The sequence below is a fragment of the Balaenoptera ricei genome, chromosome 17 (genome assembly GCF_028023285.1).
Source record: "Balaenoptera ricei isolate mBalRic1 chromosome 17, mBalRic1.hap2, whole genome shotgun sequence".
In the NCBI taxonomy this organism is placed as follows: domain Eukaryota; kingdom Metazoa; phylum Chordata; class Mammalia; order Artiodactyla; family Balaenopteridae; genus Balaenoptera; species Balaenoptera ricei.
This window is the reverse complement of record NC_082655.1, coordinates 52,948,816-52,967,490: the sequence shown is the minus strand read 5'-3', so window position 1 is coordinate 52,967,490 and position 18,675 is coordinate 52,948,816. Positions and strand designations below refer to the sequence as shown.

At 35.4% G+C, this 18,675-nt stretch overlaps 1 protein-coding gene across 1 annotated transcript in view; it reads right to left on the bottom strand.

Annotated features, from left to right (window-relative positions):
• CNGB3 (cyclic nucleotide gated channel subunit beta 3) overlaps positions 1-18,675 on the bottom strand; it is a 151,009-nt gene that overhangs the window by 120,248 nt on the left and 12,086 nt on the right. The window contains 1 exon segment of the mRNA XM_059901722.1: positions 13,221-13,347. Coding sequence (XP_059757705.1) covers positions 13,221-13,347 — 127 coding nt within the window.

Genomic DNA, 18,675 nt, shown 5'->3' with positions numbered 1-18,675 from the left:
GAGAAAGTGAATATAGGTAATTGGTTTGAAGAGATTTGCTGTAAGAGGAGCAGACAAATAGGACAATAGCTGATGCTCACGTGGAACTAAGGGAGGCACTTTGCTGCTGTTGTTTAAATGTGAGAACCGCTACAACATGTTTAGATGCTTATAGAAATGATCCAACAGAGAGATGGTGAGGGAGAGAAAGGGAACACTGCCGGAGTGACGTCCTGAGTAGGTGAGGGGGATGGGCACTCCTGGAGGAATCCGCCTTGAAACATGGTGTGTTCAGCTCACCCACTGTAATAGGAGCAAAGGCTAATTAAAAGGGTACAGACCCAGACACACATTACACTTGGTGGTGGAAGCATGTGGAACTTCTGATGGCTTCTGTTTTGTTGGCTTGTCCTCTTGCTGCTTTTTCCTTTTTGCACAGTTGTTTTTCTACTGTCTGTCGATGTCTTACCATGACCAGGGTTTGGGAGGGCTCAAACAGGCCTGTTTTTGTGAGCTGGATGCCCAGATAAGGGCTCTGGTAAACAGTTGCATAAAAAAAGTTAGAATAAAATGAATCATTAGGCTAGGTAGAAGCGATTTACCTAGCTGATGGTTGGCACATAAACTAGTTGTGAAACTATTCCTTGCTTCAGCAGAATTAGGGTGAACGTTTATTGGTATAGAATTATTAGACATTTAAGCTCTCAGTTGCATTTTTTACCACATTATATAACAAACTGGATATTATGGGATGCTGGAAAAGGGTAACAATAAATGAAAACATTACCTTTCATATAAAGATAAAGGAAAAACTGGCAAGACGTATCATGATTAGTGAAAACAGCCATATTTGAAAAGATTTCTATATTTAAAATGAGAACAGTTTTCAGGCATTAAACTATGTGTACTCATAAAATTTCTATCAGAAGTTTAAAACATATATATATGTTTCACTTTGTGATCCCCCCTTCTTGAAATCTACTGGGAGTAGAGTAAAATATACAATGTTTTATTCACAAAGCAATTATCTTCAACTGCATATAATAAGTGCCAGACCCTGTGCTAAACATTTGAGATAAAACTGTCAACCTCTCTGGCAATTACCCCACTCTAGTAAATGAGCAATTCCCCATAACTTTGCTGACTTGCTGAAACATTCAAGTACCTTCCTTCCTCAAGAAGGATGGAGAGAATATGGGGGTGTCTGATAAGCTTCCATTTCTCCCATCCTGATCCCCACAGGCCAGCTTACTTTTAGGTTGCTTATGGGTTTGCTCCCCCCAGCTCATCTGCATAGTATTTTTGCTGCTTTTTGAGAACCGATATGCTGCAAATCACTGTGCTAGTTTTGCTGTTCCCCATGGCTGAAATTGTCTCTCACTAGGTGGGAAACTTTTTTTTTTTTTCTTTTCCTTTCTCAGGTGATTCAGCTCTTTTGTCTGCTGCTGTCACCAGGTAGGGAGGTACCCCCTCCTTCATCTCTACCCCTTTGTCTCATCATATTCTTGTCTCCTGCTAATGCCAGTTAGGCAGACCCATCATTTTCCTCTTCCCAAGGAGATAAAGATTTTAAAAAACACAATGAGTCATCTAGTTATTCTCTCCCATTAGGGAGCTTCCATTTTACCTTTTTTTTTACCAAATCTTCCAACTTCCATCAGTCAATTAACTTTCAGATAGAATCAACAAAACCTCTTTTCTAGGCTCTTGCTATTTATGCTATTTGGACTATTATGAGTGCATTAAAGAGACTGGCTATAAAAACATGCTGTTCAAATGAAAGATTGCTTATTAAATAATATCAGACAAAAGATATCTAAAATAACTAAAATATAATATCTAAAAAAATACTACAGTATAAACCCCAATCCTAAAAATAACAAAAATACTGAAAGGAAATGTACAAAGTTATTAATTACAATCCACAAAATAGTCTTATAGTTTTGATTTTATTCTCTATATGTGCTTCACATTGGGAACAGCAATAATGAATATTTTTCCTGTGGACCACATCTCTAATTTTATAATGGAATTATATTTTTTAACAGTCAACTTGTTTAGAACTAGTCTACCCTTTAAAGGCAGAGATGGTAGCTGTGTTTTGTTTGGCCTATAGTTTAAAAGAATTTCAAATTATTTTGGTAGTATTCATTTTGGGGTTTTCTTAAAAAAATCAGATAATATTGGCATCACTGGATTCATTTTTCCCTATGGCATCTCTCAGCTGGATTGGCTCTTTAAGGGAAAGAGGAATCCCTGGGTGCACTCCAGTTCACCTCAGTATCCCCTCTTCTCCTGTCTCTTATCATCTTGCTCACTCTGTTGTTTCCATATCACATGTGCTTTATACATGGGTGTTATTTGCCTGCCTCATAGTAATCTGAATTTGTCCACTTGCATAATTTTTTAAAACTTTAAAAAAATCCACCAATTATTCTATGGTTCCCTTCACTGTACTAGGTAAATAAGAAGATCTATTTTTTTTAGAAGTCACAATTTAGGTGCCATAAAATAATACAAAATTTGTCTATTTTCCTTCTCTCTATGCAAAAAAAAAAAAAAAAAAAAAAAGAAAGTAGACACAAATTCTGTCTGCTCTGGTTTTCTATGGCAACAGGCAACTGACATGTCAGAAGTGATTTAAATAGGGTCACAAACTGTGTCCATAGGCTCGTTCTTCTCTCAAGGCAACTACACATATTCATAAAATTTTAGTCTTCTGTCTGCTGACTCATGTCTAACTGCCTACTAGTAAATCACTCTTGATGTTTCTGATACTGGTCTGTTTCATCTTCATGTGCCACATATAATTTCTGGCACAATAATAATGACTTTTAAGAGTAGAAAGCACAGGTGGAGACTTTAGCAGGTAATTTGTCACCAAATATACACATATATTATATGTATATGAATAATGTATACATAAGGTATATTATATTATATATAATATATGCATATATATACACTACTAATAATTACTTTTTTTGAGGTCAAGATGGACTTTCAGATTGCACCGTATTGAGTGTCAGGATTATTATTTTACTCCTGGGATTACATGACATAGTGGTTTTGCTCTATGCTATTAGGTAAGTACATTGTACTTCTGGTATTAGATTTTAAAAAGAGGAAAATAAAATTGTGGTAGTAACATATCACAAAGATATCAACTTGATTGAGTCATTAACAGTTGTAAAGTATCTTAATGAAAAAAATTTAAATGTCTGTTAATCCCCAAATAAAATAATCAATCCCCAAATAAAATAGCAGTGAGAATTTTCATATCTGGATATTTTGCTGATATTGTCTCTTTCTTTTTTTTTTTTAATAATTTTTTTCATAATGAAAAGTTTTCTGTTTGTTTGCTTTTTTTGTTTTACATAGTAAAATGTATTAAGCTCTTGCTTTTTTCCTTCTGAATTTTGAATTTGGGGATTAACATACCTTTCCAGGTTATGAAGGGATTTGAACCTTTTTCCCTAGTACTTGTGCTGTTTCACTATTTTACATTTAAATCTCTGATTCGTTGGGAATTTATCCTTGTGTGCTGCATGAGGGACAGATCCAATTTTACTTTTTTTCTATATGGCTATCCAGTTACTCTAATACCACTTATTTAAATCTACATTTTTTGTACTGATTTTAGATGCCAACTTTATAATACACTACATTTTTATATGCAGTTAGGTCTATTTCTGTATTCCCTATACTATTGGTTTAGCTATTCGTGCGCCAATGCCACACTATTTTTTTTTTTTTATTACAGAGGTTTTAAAATAGGTTTTAATATTTGGTAGGACTTATACCACCTACATTACTCTAAAAACTCCATTTTCAGCGTTTTCCTCACTATGTTTGCTTGTTTGTTCTTCCAAGAAATTTTATAACCAACTTTTCTAGTTAAAAAAAAAAAAAGGAAAAGAAAAAAAAAGAAAGAAACACAAAACAAATACCTGCTGGTATCTTTATTATTCTATAAGTTTGGTGTGCAATATTTTCATTGCAGTTCCTTTCTGAATATTTTCTAATTTCACTAATGATGTATTTGTTGACCCAAGGGCCACTTAAAAGTGTGATTTAAATTTTAATTATGTGAGATTTTTCAAAAATTTAGTTTAAAAAAAATTAACTTCTAACTTTATTGCACAGTGATTAGAAATATATTCAATGTGAAATCTTTAAAATTTATTAAGACCTACTTTAGGTCTCATTTTGTGAAATGGTCGCTCCTAGTGAAATGGTTCTCTGTCCTGGATGGACCTTGGAATCACTTGAGGAGTGATTTTCAGACACACTAAGGCCTAGAACCCACCCCAGACCCATGAAATCAGTATCACTGGGGGTAGAACACAAACATTTGTATTTTTAAAGAGATCCTGGGAGATTTTACAGTGTACCTTGATACAGTATATTGTGAATTTTTGTAACGTTCTAAGTAAACTTGAAATAACTGTTTATTCTTCAGTTACTGGATATAAGGGTTCTCTAAATTTCTTTCAGATTTAAATTGTCAGTTGTGTTGTTCAAATATAATATATCCTTAATGAATTTTTAAATTTTAAGTCTATGAAAAAACAAAAAAAAAACATTTTGAAATCACCCATCTAGGAGCATGGAATCATCAGTTTCATTTTGTAATTGATAGAATTGCTCCGTGTTCTCTCTGTTTCTTGTCTATCATCTTATAATATTAAAATCATATAAGTTTAGTGTATGGAGGTTAAATACTCTTTTAATTAAATTAGTGTTCTTCAAATATATTTTAACATGCATGTTTAATTAAGAAGTTCTAAAATTGATCAGAGTCTTAATTCTTTTTTATGCCAATCACCCTACTGTAGAGGGACTAGTTTAGTTCCATCTCACTTTTTACCCTCAATTTAGACATTATTATAATTATTTCATGGTGTTAATGTTTATTTCTATTTATCCACATGCTTTCCATTTTCTCCACTCATTTCTTCTTGAATCTCTGTGCTGGATTGTCTATTTGCAATCAGTGGCATTTCTGTTCCTTTTTACACTTTCCCATATTATTGCAGTGGCTGAAAGCCTGGGAACCTTATCTTTAAGAATCCCTTGCCAGGAGGGTCCTGATTTAAATTCCACCAATGAGACACATTTGTAGGTGATTTGAAAGTTAAAAGGAAGGCACAATTCAGTTGTCATCTGGCAGAAGACCAGAGCATACTTCCTTAGAAGCAGCAGATCTTCTGAACTTTCTTCAGACTCTATATTCTACTGCCAGTCTCCAGCTTTGAAATTAAGGGGCAGGTGTGGCTTTGGCAGCTAGTTTCTGTACTTTTCTAATTTCTGTGTTGCAGTCTCCACCCTTGAACTTTGCTCTCCTACCGCTTACAAAAGTCTTTAAACTACAGAATTCCTTGTATTTAATTACTTCTCATTGAAATATTTAGAATAAATTCTTTTTTCCTGACTGATCCCTGACTACCCCAATTTGAGTCTTTCCTCCTCAGATAATTTTTATTTTCCTGAAGTATACGTTAAAAAACTTCTAAGCTCCCTTCAGTTTTGCTTGACTGAAAATATCTACACTTTACCCTCTTATTTGAACAATAATTTCACCAGGTATAGAATTCCAGGTTGACTATTACTTTTAGAATCTTGATAATGCCATTCTACTGTTTACTGGTTTCCATTGTTACTGTTGAGAAGTCAGATGTTGGTTTACTTCTCCTATCTTATGTGGTCTGTATTTACTTTCTGGCTAATTAAAAAATCTTTCTTTTGTGTTTTATACTTTTAAGTTTTATTAGAATATATTTAGGGCTAATTCATTTTATTTATGCTGATTTGGATTTATTTGGCTTACTGAATTTGAGGACTACTACCTTTTATCAATTGTATTATCTCTTTGAATATTGATTCTCCACCATTCTATTTATTATCTTTCTCTGGAATTCTGATTATATGCATTTTGTACCTTTTCACACTTTCCTCCACACTTCTTAATTTTAATCTCTCATATTTTCCATCTTTTTTCTTTATGGTGGAAGTTGGGGTGATTTCTTCAGATTTGTCATCCACTTTGCTAACTCTTCAACTCTGTCTAATCTGCTGTCTAGCTCACTGACTTTCTAATTTTAGAGATTATATTTTTCAATTCTAGATGTTCTTCTCAGTTAACTTGCAGAAATACCTTGTCAATTCTGACAATTTCTGGTTTGTTGTTTCTTATTTTCAATCTTCTCTTTTATTTCTTTTAATATACATCACATACTTATACAGAATACTGTTTTTGATAATTTCATCATCTGTAGGTTTTCAAGAGTCTGATTCTGCAGTTTTTTGTTTCTGTTGTCTTGTTCACAGCAATTTATTTCCTCACGTGTTTAGTAATTTTTGACTGTGAGTTCATGTTAATTGAAACTTTATCAATAGGGATATTTTGAGACGTGGTTTTAAAGCTTGTTTTCTTCCAGATTGTGCTGGGTTTTGGCAGATGTCTGGGCTCTCAAATTTAATTGTTTTAAATTTTTTTAGCCTCATTTTTTTTTTCAGAATATAGATAGTATAAGAATTCTGGTTCTAGGTCTATTTGAATATTGGCTTATGGCTAAGAATTTTTTTTCTTCCCCTTCTTTTTCTCCCCTTCCCTTTCTTCTCTGCCCCTTCCCTCCTCTGTCCTCTCCTCCTTCATTCCACACCCCCAATTTTAAATTTCTTCCATTTTTCCCACTCAAATCCAGGACAAAGGCAAGTATTACTCAAGCTGTTTCCCTCTGAGAAATAGTTTACCCTCCAGTGGGTTACCCTGTGGAATCCTAGTTTTATGAAAGAGTTTCCAACCTGTTTTTTCCAACCAGTTTAATCCCAGGTTTTGTTTCACTAATGACACATTTCAACTCAGATCTAGGCTCTAGAGTTTGGAAAAATCCTCAGGGCAAACACCAGTTCTTGAAACTTTCTATCAGTAGAATTTATTTTTCACTAGCTCAGGCATGCATTCAAATGTAGGTTTTATATTTTACCTAGTAGTTTAAATTACATTCTCCCCAAAGAGTTTTCTACAAATGTTTAGTCTGCCATATTGCTAGAAATATAAGTTAGCAATCATTATTAAAATGAGATGCCAATCTGTTGTTAAAAGTGTTTGCAATGCCTAATTATAAAAGTATTGCTTACCATAGAGAAAAATTCTAATTTGGGGCTAAAAATAATAGTGCATCATTTTTTTATTATGCATCCCACAGAATTAGCACATGTGTAGATGATTTTATTTTTTTACATGCTTATAAATTATTATAGTATAAATTGTATTTTATTTTTATAAACTTGGTAGCTGACATTCCTTTTCTATTTCAACTATAAAGTCACATATGGATTTTTAAGCATCTTTACGGCAGTGATTCTTGCTTTTTCTAGCTACAAGACAATACACGTCAGTGTTTATGAGTGCTGATAAGATTCTGAATCCTATTCTGCTCTCATTGTTCCTGCTGTGATATGACTGCCTATTTTAAAACCACCCAAATAGAGACTGATTGCTATTATAAACAAAGAAGACTATTCATAGAAATAACCTTCCTTCTTGGCGTTATGGGTAGCAACAGTGATGAAAAGCCATATACTATACTGTAAAAGTCAGTCTTGTAGTGCACCCCAGTCACAGGCATTGAACTTTTCACTCGCTTGTTCATCATTTAACCACTTAACCTATCAGGAGTTCAACTCTGTCTCCTTTTCAGGCATAGCTATTTGACATTTCCAGACAAAACACATCTTTTGCTTGCTATTCATTAGTGTCCATCAAAATGCACTTTTTTATATTAAAAAATAAGAATGTGCTGAGATGGAATGCCAGAAACAGGCTGTTTTTCTCGGTAATGGACAAATGGCATCAATGGGACTTTCCAGGGGTGAACCCCATGTCTTTCAGAAGCTAAATGATTCATCTGACAAGATAACGAATTGGTTGCTTTTTTCTGGGAAGATTTGCAAAGAATATTTTTCCCCTGGATAAACAACTTAGAAAACATTCTGAAAGGATATAAAAAAGAATAAATAAATATATAAATAAATAAGCTAGTTTAATACAAATGGATTCCAGTCAGAAATGTGGATATGTAATACTTGGATATCTTGAAAAGAAATCTCCTCCTGGGCTGACATGTATTTGAGATAAGTATTATTACTGTGGCCAGAAAATTAGTTTTAGGTTCTATTTAGAATCTTATTGAGAGTTGGATGAAAAAACATCACAGAATCACAGAAGTGATTTTGTTTTATGAAATTCACGTCTTTATAATAATAATGTCAACTTTACTTACCCCTTCTTTTTTATGTTTATATAAAGAGCTAAATAGACATAATATGTGAATTTGGCTTAGGCATATATCCATACTCTTGTATCCTTACAAAACAATATTTGAGACAAGGGAATATTTTAAACAGGATGCCCAACTTTGTAAATAGTTAACATTAGAATTTCTGTTCTGTGGCATGATGAAGAAGAAGGTCATTATTATGTATGCCCAAGAGTACTGAGGCTCTATGTTAAAGAGTTTTGGGTAAGGCTGGGTTGGGTGATGTCTTACTTGTTCAGACTGCTATAACAAATACAATGGACTGGTGGCATATAAACAACAGAAATTCATTTCTCATCGTTCTGGAAGTTGGAAGTCTGAGATCACTGTGCCAGCATAGTTGGGTTCTGGTGAGAGCTGTCTTCTGTTTTACAGGATTCTTGCTGTATTCTCACATGGTGGAAAGAGGACAAGAGAGTTCTCTAAGTTCTCTTTATAAGGGCACGAATTCCATGCATGATGGGGTCCACCTCCTAAAGATCCCATCTTCTGATAATGCCACATTGGGGGTTAGAGCTTCAAACCGTGACTTTTGAGGGAACACAAACATTCAGTCCATTGCAGGTGAGATGAGAGGACTGTGAAATGGTAAGAAAAGACTTCATTTTAGCATCAGAAAAACTTTCAGTTCCTTTATGTGAGTAATGGAGATGGTGTGGTAGTTGATTTTATGTGTCAACTTGACTGGGCCACAGGGTCCCCCAGGTATTTGGTCAAAAGCTATTCTGGGCTCATGCAGCTCAATATCAGAAAAACAAACAACCCAATCCAAAAATGGGCAGAAGACCTAAATAGACATTTCTCCAAAGAAGACACACAGATTGCCAACAAACACATGAAAATGTGCTCAACATCACTAATCATTAGAGAAATGCACATCAAAACTACAATGAGGTATCACCTCACACCAGTCAGAATGGCCATCATCAAAAAATCTACAAACAGTAAATGCTGGAGAGGGTGTGGAGAAAAGGGAATCCTCTTGCACTATTGGTGGGAATGTAAATTGATACTGCCACTATGGAGAACAGTATGGAGGTTCCTTAAAAAACTAAAAATAGAACTACCATATGACCCAGCAATCCCACTACTGGGCATATACCCTGAGAAAACCATAATTCAAAAAGATACATGTACCACAATATTCATTGCAGCACTATTTATAGTAGCCAGGACATGGAAGCAACCTAAATGTCCATTGACAGATGAATGGATAAAAAAGATATGGCACATATATACAATGGAATATTACTCAGCCATAAAAAGGAAAGAAATTGATTTATTTGTAATGAGGTGGGTGGACCTAGAGTCTGTCATACAGAGTGAAGTAAGTCAGAAAGAGAAAAACAAATACCGTATGCTAAAGCACATATATGGAATCTAAAAAAACGGTACTGATGAACCTAGTGACAGGGCAGGGATAAAGACGCAGAGGTAGAGAATGGACTTGAGGACACAGGGGAGGAAGGGGAAGGTGGGATGAAGTGAGAGAGTAGCATTGACATATGTACACTACCAAATGTAAAATGGATGGCTAGTGGGAAGCTGCTGCATAGCACAGGGAGATCAGCTCAGTGCTTTGAGACCAACTAGACGGGTGGGATAGGGAGGATGGGAGGGAGGCTTAAGAGGGAGGGGATTTGGGGATATATGTATACTTATAGCTGATTCACTTTGTTGTACAACAGAAACTAACACAACATTGTAAAGCATTATACTGCAATAAAGATATTTTAAAAAAAGTTAAATGCTTTTACATGACTCAGATAATTGTTTTTTTTAATGCCCTCTAGAAAATTGTTATGTTATAAGCAGAAACTCATTTTAACTGAAAATTACATCATGGCTGATCTTTCCTTGTGCACTTTGCAATAATCTTTGTGCCAAAGCAATAAAATACAACAGAGATACGTTAAAAAAAAAAAAAGCCAACTATTCTAGGTGGGTCTGTGAGGTGCTTTTGGATGACATTAACATTTGAATCTGTACACTAAGTAATGCCGATTGCCCTCTCTAATGTAAGTGGTCGTCATCCAATCAGTTGAAAGCCTGCCTGAATAGAACAAAAAGGCTGACCCTCCCATGAGTGAGAGGGATTCCTCCTGCCTGACTGGGCAGGGGCATGAGCTCTTCCTGCCTTCAAATTCGAACTGAAACATTGCCTCTTCTTGGGTCTTCAGCTTGCAGCTTTCACACTGGAATTATACCATCAGTCCTCCTGATTCTGAGACTTGCAGCCTCAGACTGGAACTATATCATTGGCTCTCTTGGGTCTCTAGCTCGCTGACTGGAGATCTTAGGAACTTCCCAGCCTCCACAATCATGTGAGCCAATTCCTTATAATAAATCTCTTTATATATATAATCTTGTTGTTAAAAAATATATATCCTGTTGTGATATCTATATCTATCTATATCTATATCTATATCTATATCTTTATCTATACCTATATCCTGTTGGTTCTCCTGGTATCTACCTCTGCCTATCTTCTGCTGAGTGTGACAGAAACTAAAGGCATAATCAATAATATCACACTGCACTTCACACACAGAGACTGCAAAATCCACAACATGCATTCTCCCCAATACATATTGATCATCCTAAACACATAATTCCTATTCAAGCCATGGCTTAGGTCAGAGGATAATGTAAATGCACTTAAAATAAAAGACCTACCTTTAAATTTTATTTAGTAATAATTAACTTTTTTTGTTACTTCAGAAAGTTGAAGTGAGAATCAGTCGCTCACACAGCATCTGTATTTAGTACCTGCAATCAATCAAATCCTTAATGTTTTTCAAGGAGAAAGAGCTTTTTAAAACCTGGCCTTGCCCAAGTTTAAAATTGTTGATTTTTAATAACTGCAAATACCAAAATCATCTTTACTCATTGAGAGTATTGTGAAATAACACTTTTAATAGAAAGTTATTTTATCATTGATATTTTCTAGTTATGTATAGAAACTCTGCTCTCTAGGATTCAAGATGTGGTATCGTTGATACCCATGAAATCAAAACAGGAGGGCTTTGGTAAGTCCTCCATGGTATTGGAAATTAAGATTCCCAGTAATATTAGTCAAAAGTGACACTGGAACTTCCAGTGACCCTTTTAAGTTGCTCCTTCAATGCAGCTGGTTCTCCCTCAATCTTGAGGAGAAGTGTGGCCAGCCATAAAGCCAGAGCTTTAAACTAACTTGCGTCTACTCAGTTTGTCAATAATTCTCAAGCGACTTTGCTACCTATATTGCAAAATGAATAATCAAACATTCCAGAGAATAATCAATTCATGAGTACAAGAGTCTGAAATAGGACAGGTATGACTGGAACAGAGAGATGGGAAAACAGGGAAGGAACTGTGTGTTGGGGAAGACAAAGTAAAAACAGGTGGGAAGCATACAAGGCTGTGTCAAGGAGTTTTGTGTTTTTGAGATATGACCCATTTTCTGTGTAATTGAAATGGTTGCATTTTTGTATTTCAGAAGAGTGAAAGTACTATACTGGGTTAAGAAGAATACATCCCTAAAAGTGTTAGTTATGGCTTCCACTTCAGTCCTTTGAAAACCTATGTATCACCCTGGTTGTTACAAAAAATTAAATATACTAAAATAAATGCTAGAAAGAGAGATCAGTTCAGAAGGTTAAGATGTTGATGGAAAGTGAGTGTATTGGTGGGAGCGAGGAAAAAGTTCCACTCAGGGATCTGAGTCTTTTGCAGTCTGATCTTGGCAGAGCTGACCTATGATTATAGGCAAACTAATTAACCTTTTTGTGCCTTGGCTGCTTATCTGTGGAGTAAAGATAACAATGACTCACTAACAGGACTGTAAATCATCTGTAAGCACCAACAGTTATAGAAATAATATAATTACTTACCCCAGTTGTGAGAGTCTAATCTTTACTTCGGAGTTTAAGTACCTTCCCTCTGCCTAAATAATATGTCAGGCTTAATTTTTGTCAAACTTTTTTTTTTTTTGTATGTGCGGTAGAGTGAGCTTGTGTTTATTTTCATATAGTCAAATATATACCTGTTGAAAATGCACTCTTTCTGATGCCTATTGTTCAACCTAATACACCGGGTCCTAGTACACCGGGTCATGGTGACACCTATTGGCAGCACACAGTTTAATACAGTAGAGCTGCTGAGAGAGAAGTGGGAATGGGGGGTAAGGGGGAGGAATAGGTACTTTTAACTGCTTTATAAATGACAACTCCTCTTGCCTATTAAATAAGAAGAGTACACTTATTGCAATTATATTAACTATAGTCAAGCAATTCAAATTGGATCAGCAGGCACATAAACATGCCAAGAAGTGGCCAAATGAAGGAGCTTCTTGTTGGGTTTTATTGTGGATTCACTGATTCACACTGACATTGCCATCTCCTTTGTGATATTTCCAGTAATTTTGTAGGAAGTATTTATATAACTGTATTCCTTCAGTGGCAAAAAGATTATCTGTTTCTGTAATTATTCTTGGTTATCATACCACACTTTCTTTAGCAGATGAAAGGAAATAATAATCAGTCTTCTGGAACAATAAGATGTTTACAGAATTGGAATAGCCATTTCTTTGTGAATTCAGAGAAGAATCATACATTCTCTTCAAGTCCTTTTTAAAAAATTCATGCCTAGTAAATATGTAAGCTGTTTTCAAGCTGATACTAATGACTCAGACATGTGACTACAATGTTTTTGTTGGTGTGCTATGGCCTATGGCCAAATGGCTGCCTAGAGATCCTAGTTAGTGGCCATAGCAGGCTGGTAAGGAACAATGAACTGGACAGAAACAACCTTTTAGTTCCGGCCCAGATCCCTTATGTTATGTGACTACTGTAGTTCTCCTGACCTTTACTCAGCTAAAGTGGGCGATAGGTGTTTGAATTTTTAAGTGCAGTATTATGTGTTTTATTGAGTTCTCACCTGACCAGGCTTTCTTTCCCAGTCCCCTTTTCCTTCTGCTCTGGCTTTGTTCCAGTTGATTCTGCTGGATTTTGAGAGTCAGGGTTTGTGGTCTTGTCTTCGAGTGTATTTTTCTCGCAGATTTTATCTATGGAAAAGAAACAACATATAGATAGAAGAATATATGCCACTTTAAAAAAAATTAATTAATTAATTTATTTTTGGCTGCATTGGGTCTTCGTTGCTGTGAGCGGGCTTTCTCTAGTTGCTCAAGCGAGGTCTACTCTTCGTTGCTCTGCGCGGGCTTCTCACTGCGGTGGTTTCTCTTGTTACAGAGCACGGGCTCTAGGTATGCGGGCTTCAGTAGTTGTGGCTAGCTGCTACATGCCGGTGTTAGCTGCTCCACGGCATGTGGGATCTTGGTGGACCAGGGATCGAACCCCTGTCCCCTGCATTGGCAGGCGGATTCCCAACCACGGTGTCACCAGGGAAGTCCCTATATGCCACTCTTAATACTGCTATGTTGGACAACATAAGTTGCAGAGATGCTGCTTGTTTTTCCAGAATAGTTTTCTCAGGAACACCTCCCCTAGGATTCCTCTAAACAAAGTAAGACCTTATGCAGGAGGAGTTAACCTGCAGACACCTTCACACTGATAAAAAATATGCTTAAATTTGGTGTATTGTGCAACAAAAGTTTCACATGGTATATTTCTTTTTGACATTAGCAAGGCTGAGATTAATAAGGAGCCATCATTCATAAGGCATTTTTGGTTCTGCTAAAGTATAATTTATGGCTGAAATTGATGCATCATAAAATTCAGAAAAATAAAATAGGCAGAAATGATGTCATTGATATTATTTTCAAATTTTGCATTCTAATTTCGTTTTTTGATAAAAATCTTTGTTTTTCCTTTGATCATCTTCAGCTGTGACATCTTTTCTGAAGAAGCAATGCAAACTAATATGTACTAGCTTCATTTTCAGTACAAGGATTGAATTTTTTCCTTCAAACATACAAATACAATTTCCAATTAATATAGTTTAAACTGTAATTTACCCAGAGAATAATCAATTCACTGCTAAATATTTGGATTTTAGAGAAGATTTTAATGAAAATAAATTACTTAATCTAAAAAGAAAATATAGAGGGAGCAAAGAAATACAATGAACACAATTTAATCCATTATCCACAGTTTCTAATTTATTTTTAATTGGATGTACTGTGCTTAGAAAGTTGAAATGAAGGCCCAAATCATAATTCTTATTTTATTGTAGTACATTATAATTTTTAAAACTTAAGCCAACACAGTATCAAAAGTCTGGGCTTACAAAACTGATAAATCAGGGGATGATCACTTACTTTACAAAAGTTTTCACCATACAAGTCCTTTAATATGAAAATTTCTATGATCCATCTAAAAGTTTTCAATATACTGAACTTTTCAGGAACATGTTTCAAGAATAAAGTGAATCATAAAGTCAAGTCATTACTTACCATTTAAAAAAAAATTATGAATAAGAAAGAATAAACCCCTGAATTTCCCAAAAAGTTTTCTTCATTTTACATCTCTTATCTACCTTTATTTTGGAATTATACTAATTTTGGCTGGAAGATAGGAAACACACACTTTCCATATGTCATTTTTTACGAAGAGGGTTTTGATAGAAATGAGAGAATTTTCCCTGTGTATTTGGATCAAGCTATATTTTTCCATTTTTTTTAATCCACCCCCCCCAATCACTTTTCAGATTTTTGACATTGTTCCATGTATTGCTGCCTAAGAAAGTGATAGCCAAATCTTTTTCCTATATCTACAAATATTGGGGCCAATAACTGTACGATATTTTAAAGCAGAGTTCTTAACCTCTGACCATGGATGTCCTGTACAATCTTGGATTGGAACACTTGAGACTGTATGCTGTATATGCATTTTTTTCCATGGAGAAGATCTAGGGTTAACATGAGCTCCTCAAAGGAGTCTGACCAAAAAAAAAGGCTATGAGCCATTTTGTGCACATATACATTTCTAGGGACACCTGTCCCCAAAAGAATATTAGGATTGAAATAGAGCATGAAAAAATGAGTAAAATAATTCAGAAAAAACCCTCCTGAATATAAAACAGGCAGAATGTGTAAAACAGAGTATTCCTTAAGAGGCTTTTAGTGACTGTTTCTTATAGAGGCACATGAGTATAAGCTGCATCGTCCTCTTCCATCGCTCATTCAAGCCACAGCATATGTATTACATTTGCTGTGTTACTTTTCTGCTAGTACCAATTACATGACCAATTGTTTTGCAATAGTTCTTTTCTTCCATTCTAATAAGTAATCTTTGTTTATTCTCATAACATTTGGATTAAACTAACTTTAAGTAGATCTTCACACCTTACCAGGTCTCCTCTAGACATTACCAAGCCCTTCTAAAATGATTATGACAAATCTAGGCTATTTTAGAAATTAATTATAGCCTAATTTGCATTGTGGATAAGCATTTTATTATAAAATAAATCTTCTATCATAGCTTTTTTAAAAAATCACAATGCCTCATTTTGTTTTTTTTTTTAAAGAAATAATTTTTTCTCAAATAATTACCTGCCATACACCAATATTAGCTGAAGGTTCTGAGAATGGGCGTTTGAAGACCCTGCACATTTTTAAGGCATCTGAATTAACTTCGGTGAGATTATTTAGCATGGCAAAGGCAGCTGCCAGTGGGTAAACACAGGAGAAAAGGCTCACATAACCAAACTGCAGGAATAACTCCAAGTAATCATCGAAGGTGCCCAAGTAAGTTCCCATTTCCTTTTCCAGAACGACCTGTTCATATAATGTAGCATCGATGACTGCCTTTAAAGCCTGCACCTTCCTCTTCACCTGCACATGGTGCTTCTTTTGGAACCAGTAAGAAAGAAGAGATTCTACAATTGGTTAAGGATCTAGGAGGTAATCAGGAGAGTAGCTAAGCTCTGACGCAAAAGCTTCATATCCCTCAGGACAAAGACAATGTAGAAGAGTGAGGCAAAGCAATTTAAAAAGTTGAACACTAACACTTTCAGAATTAGGTGATTCTGGTAGGCAGATTCCAATCTGTGATTCTCCCATGAAGTTAAAACTCCCATGAAGATGAGAAACCAGTTATTTCCATTCTTGGATTCAAGGCAGAAAAACTTGAAAAAATATCCATGAGGACTTAAAACAAAAGGATCTCCATCAACTATAGTCAGTATGGGTGTCTTTTTATCCATGCAGCATGTTATTTGTTTGTGGGAACAGATGGTCAGATTGTTTGCATCATCCTCATCATGAAACAGAAATCTAAAATACATGGCAAATCTTGCTTTGGCATCTGGGTAAAGTTTTGTGAACTGCGCATGGTACTTCCCAGCTTCACACATGGACAGCAGGATTCCCTTTTTTGTTGCTGCCCAAATGAATAGAATAAGTCTTTCTGACAACTGTGCTCTTTGCACATTGTGTAGCAATTGCCAGATCACATCAGTGCACTTGGTCAAATTCTGCCCTGGAATGTGTGCCCGTGGCAGATCAAAGTGTTCTGATATGGTTGCTTTTATTTAATGTGCAAGAGTGAGTACTGAGTTTGCTCTCCACACACCTGGCTGATTCTGTCTCCAGCCTGGCAGCATCTCACTCTGGGCCTCTGTAATACACTTTCAGACTGTTTGACCCCATGGTACTGCACATGGTGGAGGCCTGCACAGGTGTGAAACACATGCTTTCCTCTTTAAGAGAGGAAATAATTGATACAGAAAGCTATTAACCTTCCATATTTTATCAGTGGCACTAAATAATTGCTGGAAAAGGAGGGATTCAAGGAAAGAAATTAATTTGGGAATAAGGTTGTTAATTAGGCATTGGTTCAATTGGCCCTTTTTTGGATGAATGTAAAAAGAAGACCTAAAAATGCTTTCATTGGTTGGAATACTTTGTGCAGGTGATGGTATCACTTAGTTAAATTTCTAATTCTTAAAACACCAAATACATTGTGGGCTCTGTCTCAAAAACAAATCTCCTTTTATTAGACACCAACAATACCTGAGTGCTAGATGTTAGATGAATTAATAAAGACTAAGTCTGAGTACTTTGATTAGATACATAAATGATACTATTATTTTCATCTTAATGAATGAACATTTGGAGTTAAAAAAATGAATAACACAGTTTTAAGAAATGTATGATTAATGATTATTCTCTGGCACCCAAGATTGTATTTTTGACTCAGCTTGTGATTAATTTTGTAGTTGCTAGAATATATGTGTTCTTAGAATAATTTTAATTACAGCACCTTGATCACACTTGATATTTTATTACATCTTTGTAGATTGCCAAATGACATGGAGGAAGTTGACAAATATTGTAGCAGTGCATACACAATGGAATCTGATGGAGTGCCTTAAATGCCATAGCATAGAAAAATGGAGTACTTTATATTAAGAAGTGCTCATGCAATCTATAAAAATCTAGAAGGAATCAGAGTAGGTGAGAGTTCTGGAAACCATCCTATTAGAAGAATGGTTGAGGAACTTATGTTCTTTAGCTAAGGTATTGAAGACTAACTAGCGACCTAGCAGTTATTTCCAATTCTTTGAAGGGCTGTTACATAGACAGGAAAATAAAATTATTTCATGTATTCCAGAAGGCAGAAGAGGGATCCATCAATGGGATTTACAAAACAGAAAAACAAACAAAACCCCAAACATTCTAACAACTCAACTTATCTAACAGTGAAACATACATTTTTGTGAGGCTGTGAAAACCCCATTGCTGGAGGTGTACAGGCAGAAGCCTGTGCCAAGAGAGCTAGGATGGGGTCCTTGAACCTAGTCAGAGGTTAGAGTTCCTCCAGGCAGCCTTAACATGCTAAAAAGTCCTGAAGGAATTTTTACATTTAGGCAGATTTTGCTTTAAGGTACATCATCACAAGTAAAGAAATGAATAACTGCAAAGCAAAAAGAATACAGATCTATATAAGGTAGCTTTGGTACTGTGTCAGGATCAAGGAATCCTGTCCTCTCTAAATGGCATGCTTGGTTTCAGAGACCTTTTTGTTGGGATTAATTCATCTAGAAGATGCATTTTATGTACAGGTATTAAGGAATGTGGTGAGTTACTGGTGCTGGGTACCGAAGAGAGAGCTCTAATCCTAACATCACTAATTCTCTGGTTGACTCTGGATAAGTCGCTTTTCTATAACAGTTTCCTCATCCATAAAATGAGGAATACTTTTGTCATGGGGATTTCTGTGAGAATTAGATAAAGACTCTGTTCGAGAAAAATGCAATATAAATACAAAGTGTTCCACCAGCCAGACTAGGGTAAATTAAAATGATCTTTTTTTCAAAAAATATACATTAACTCCTTCAGCTCTACACAGCATTGATGTATGTGGGGCATACAAGAACTTCTATTTACTTAAAAGAGTTCCAGGGATCAAGAAAGCAGAATGTGATTTCC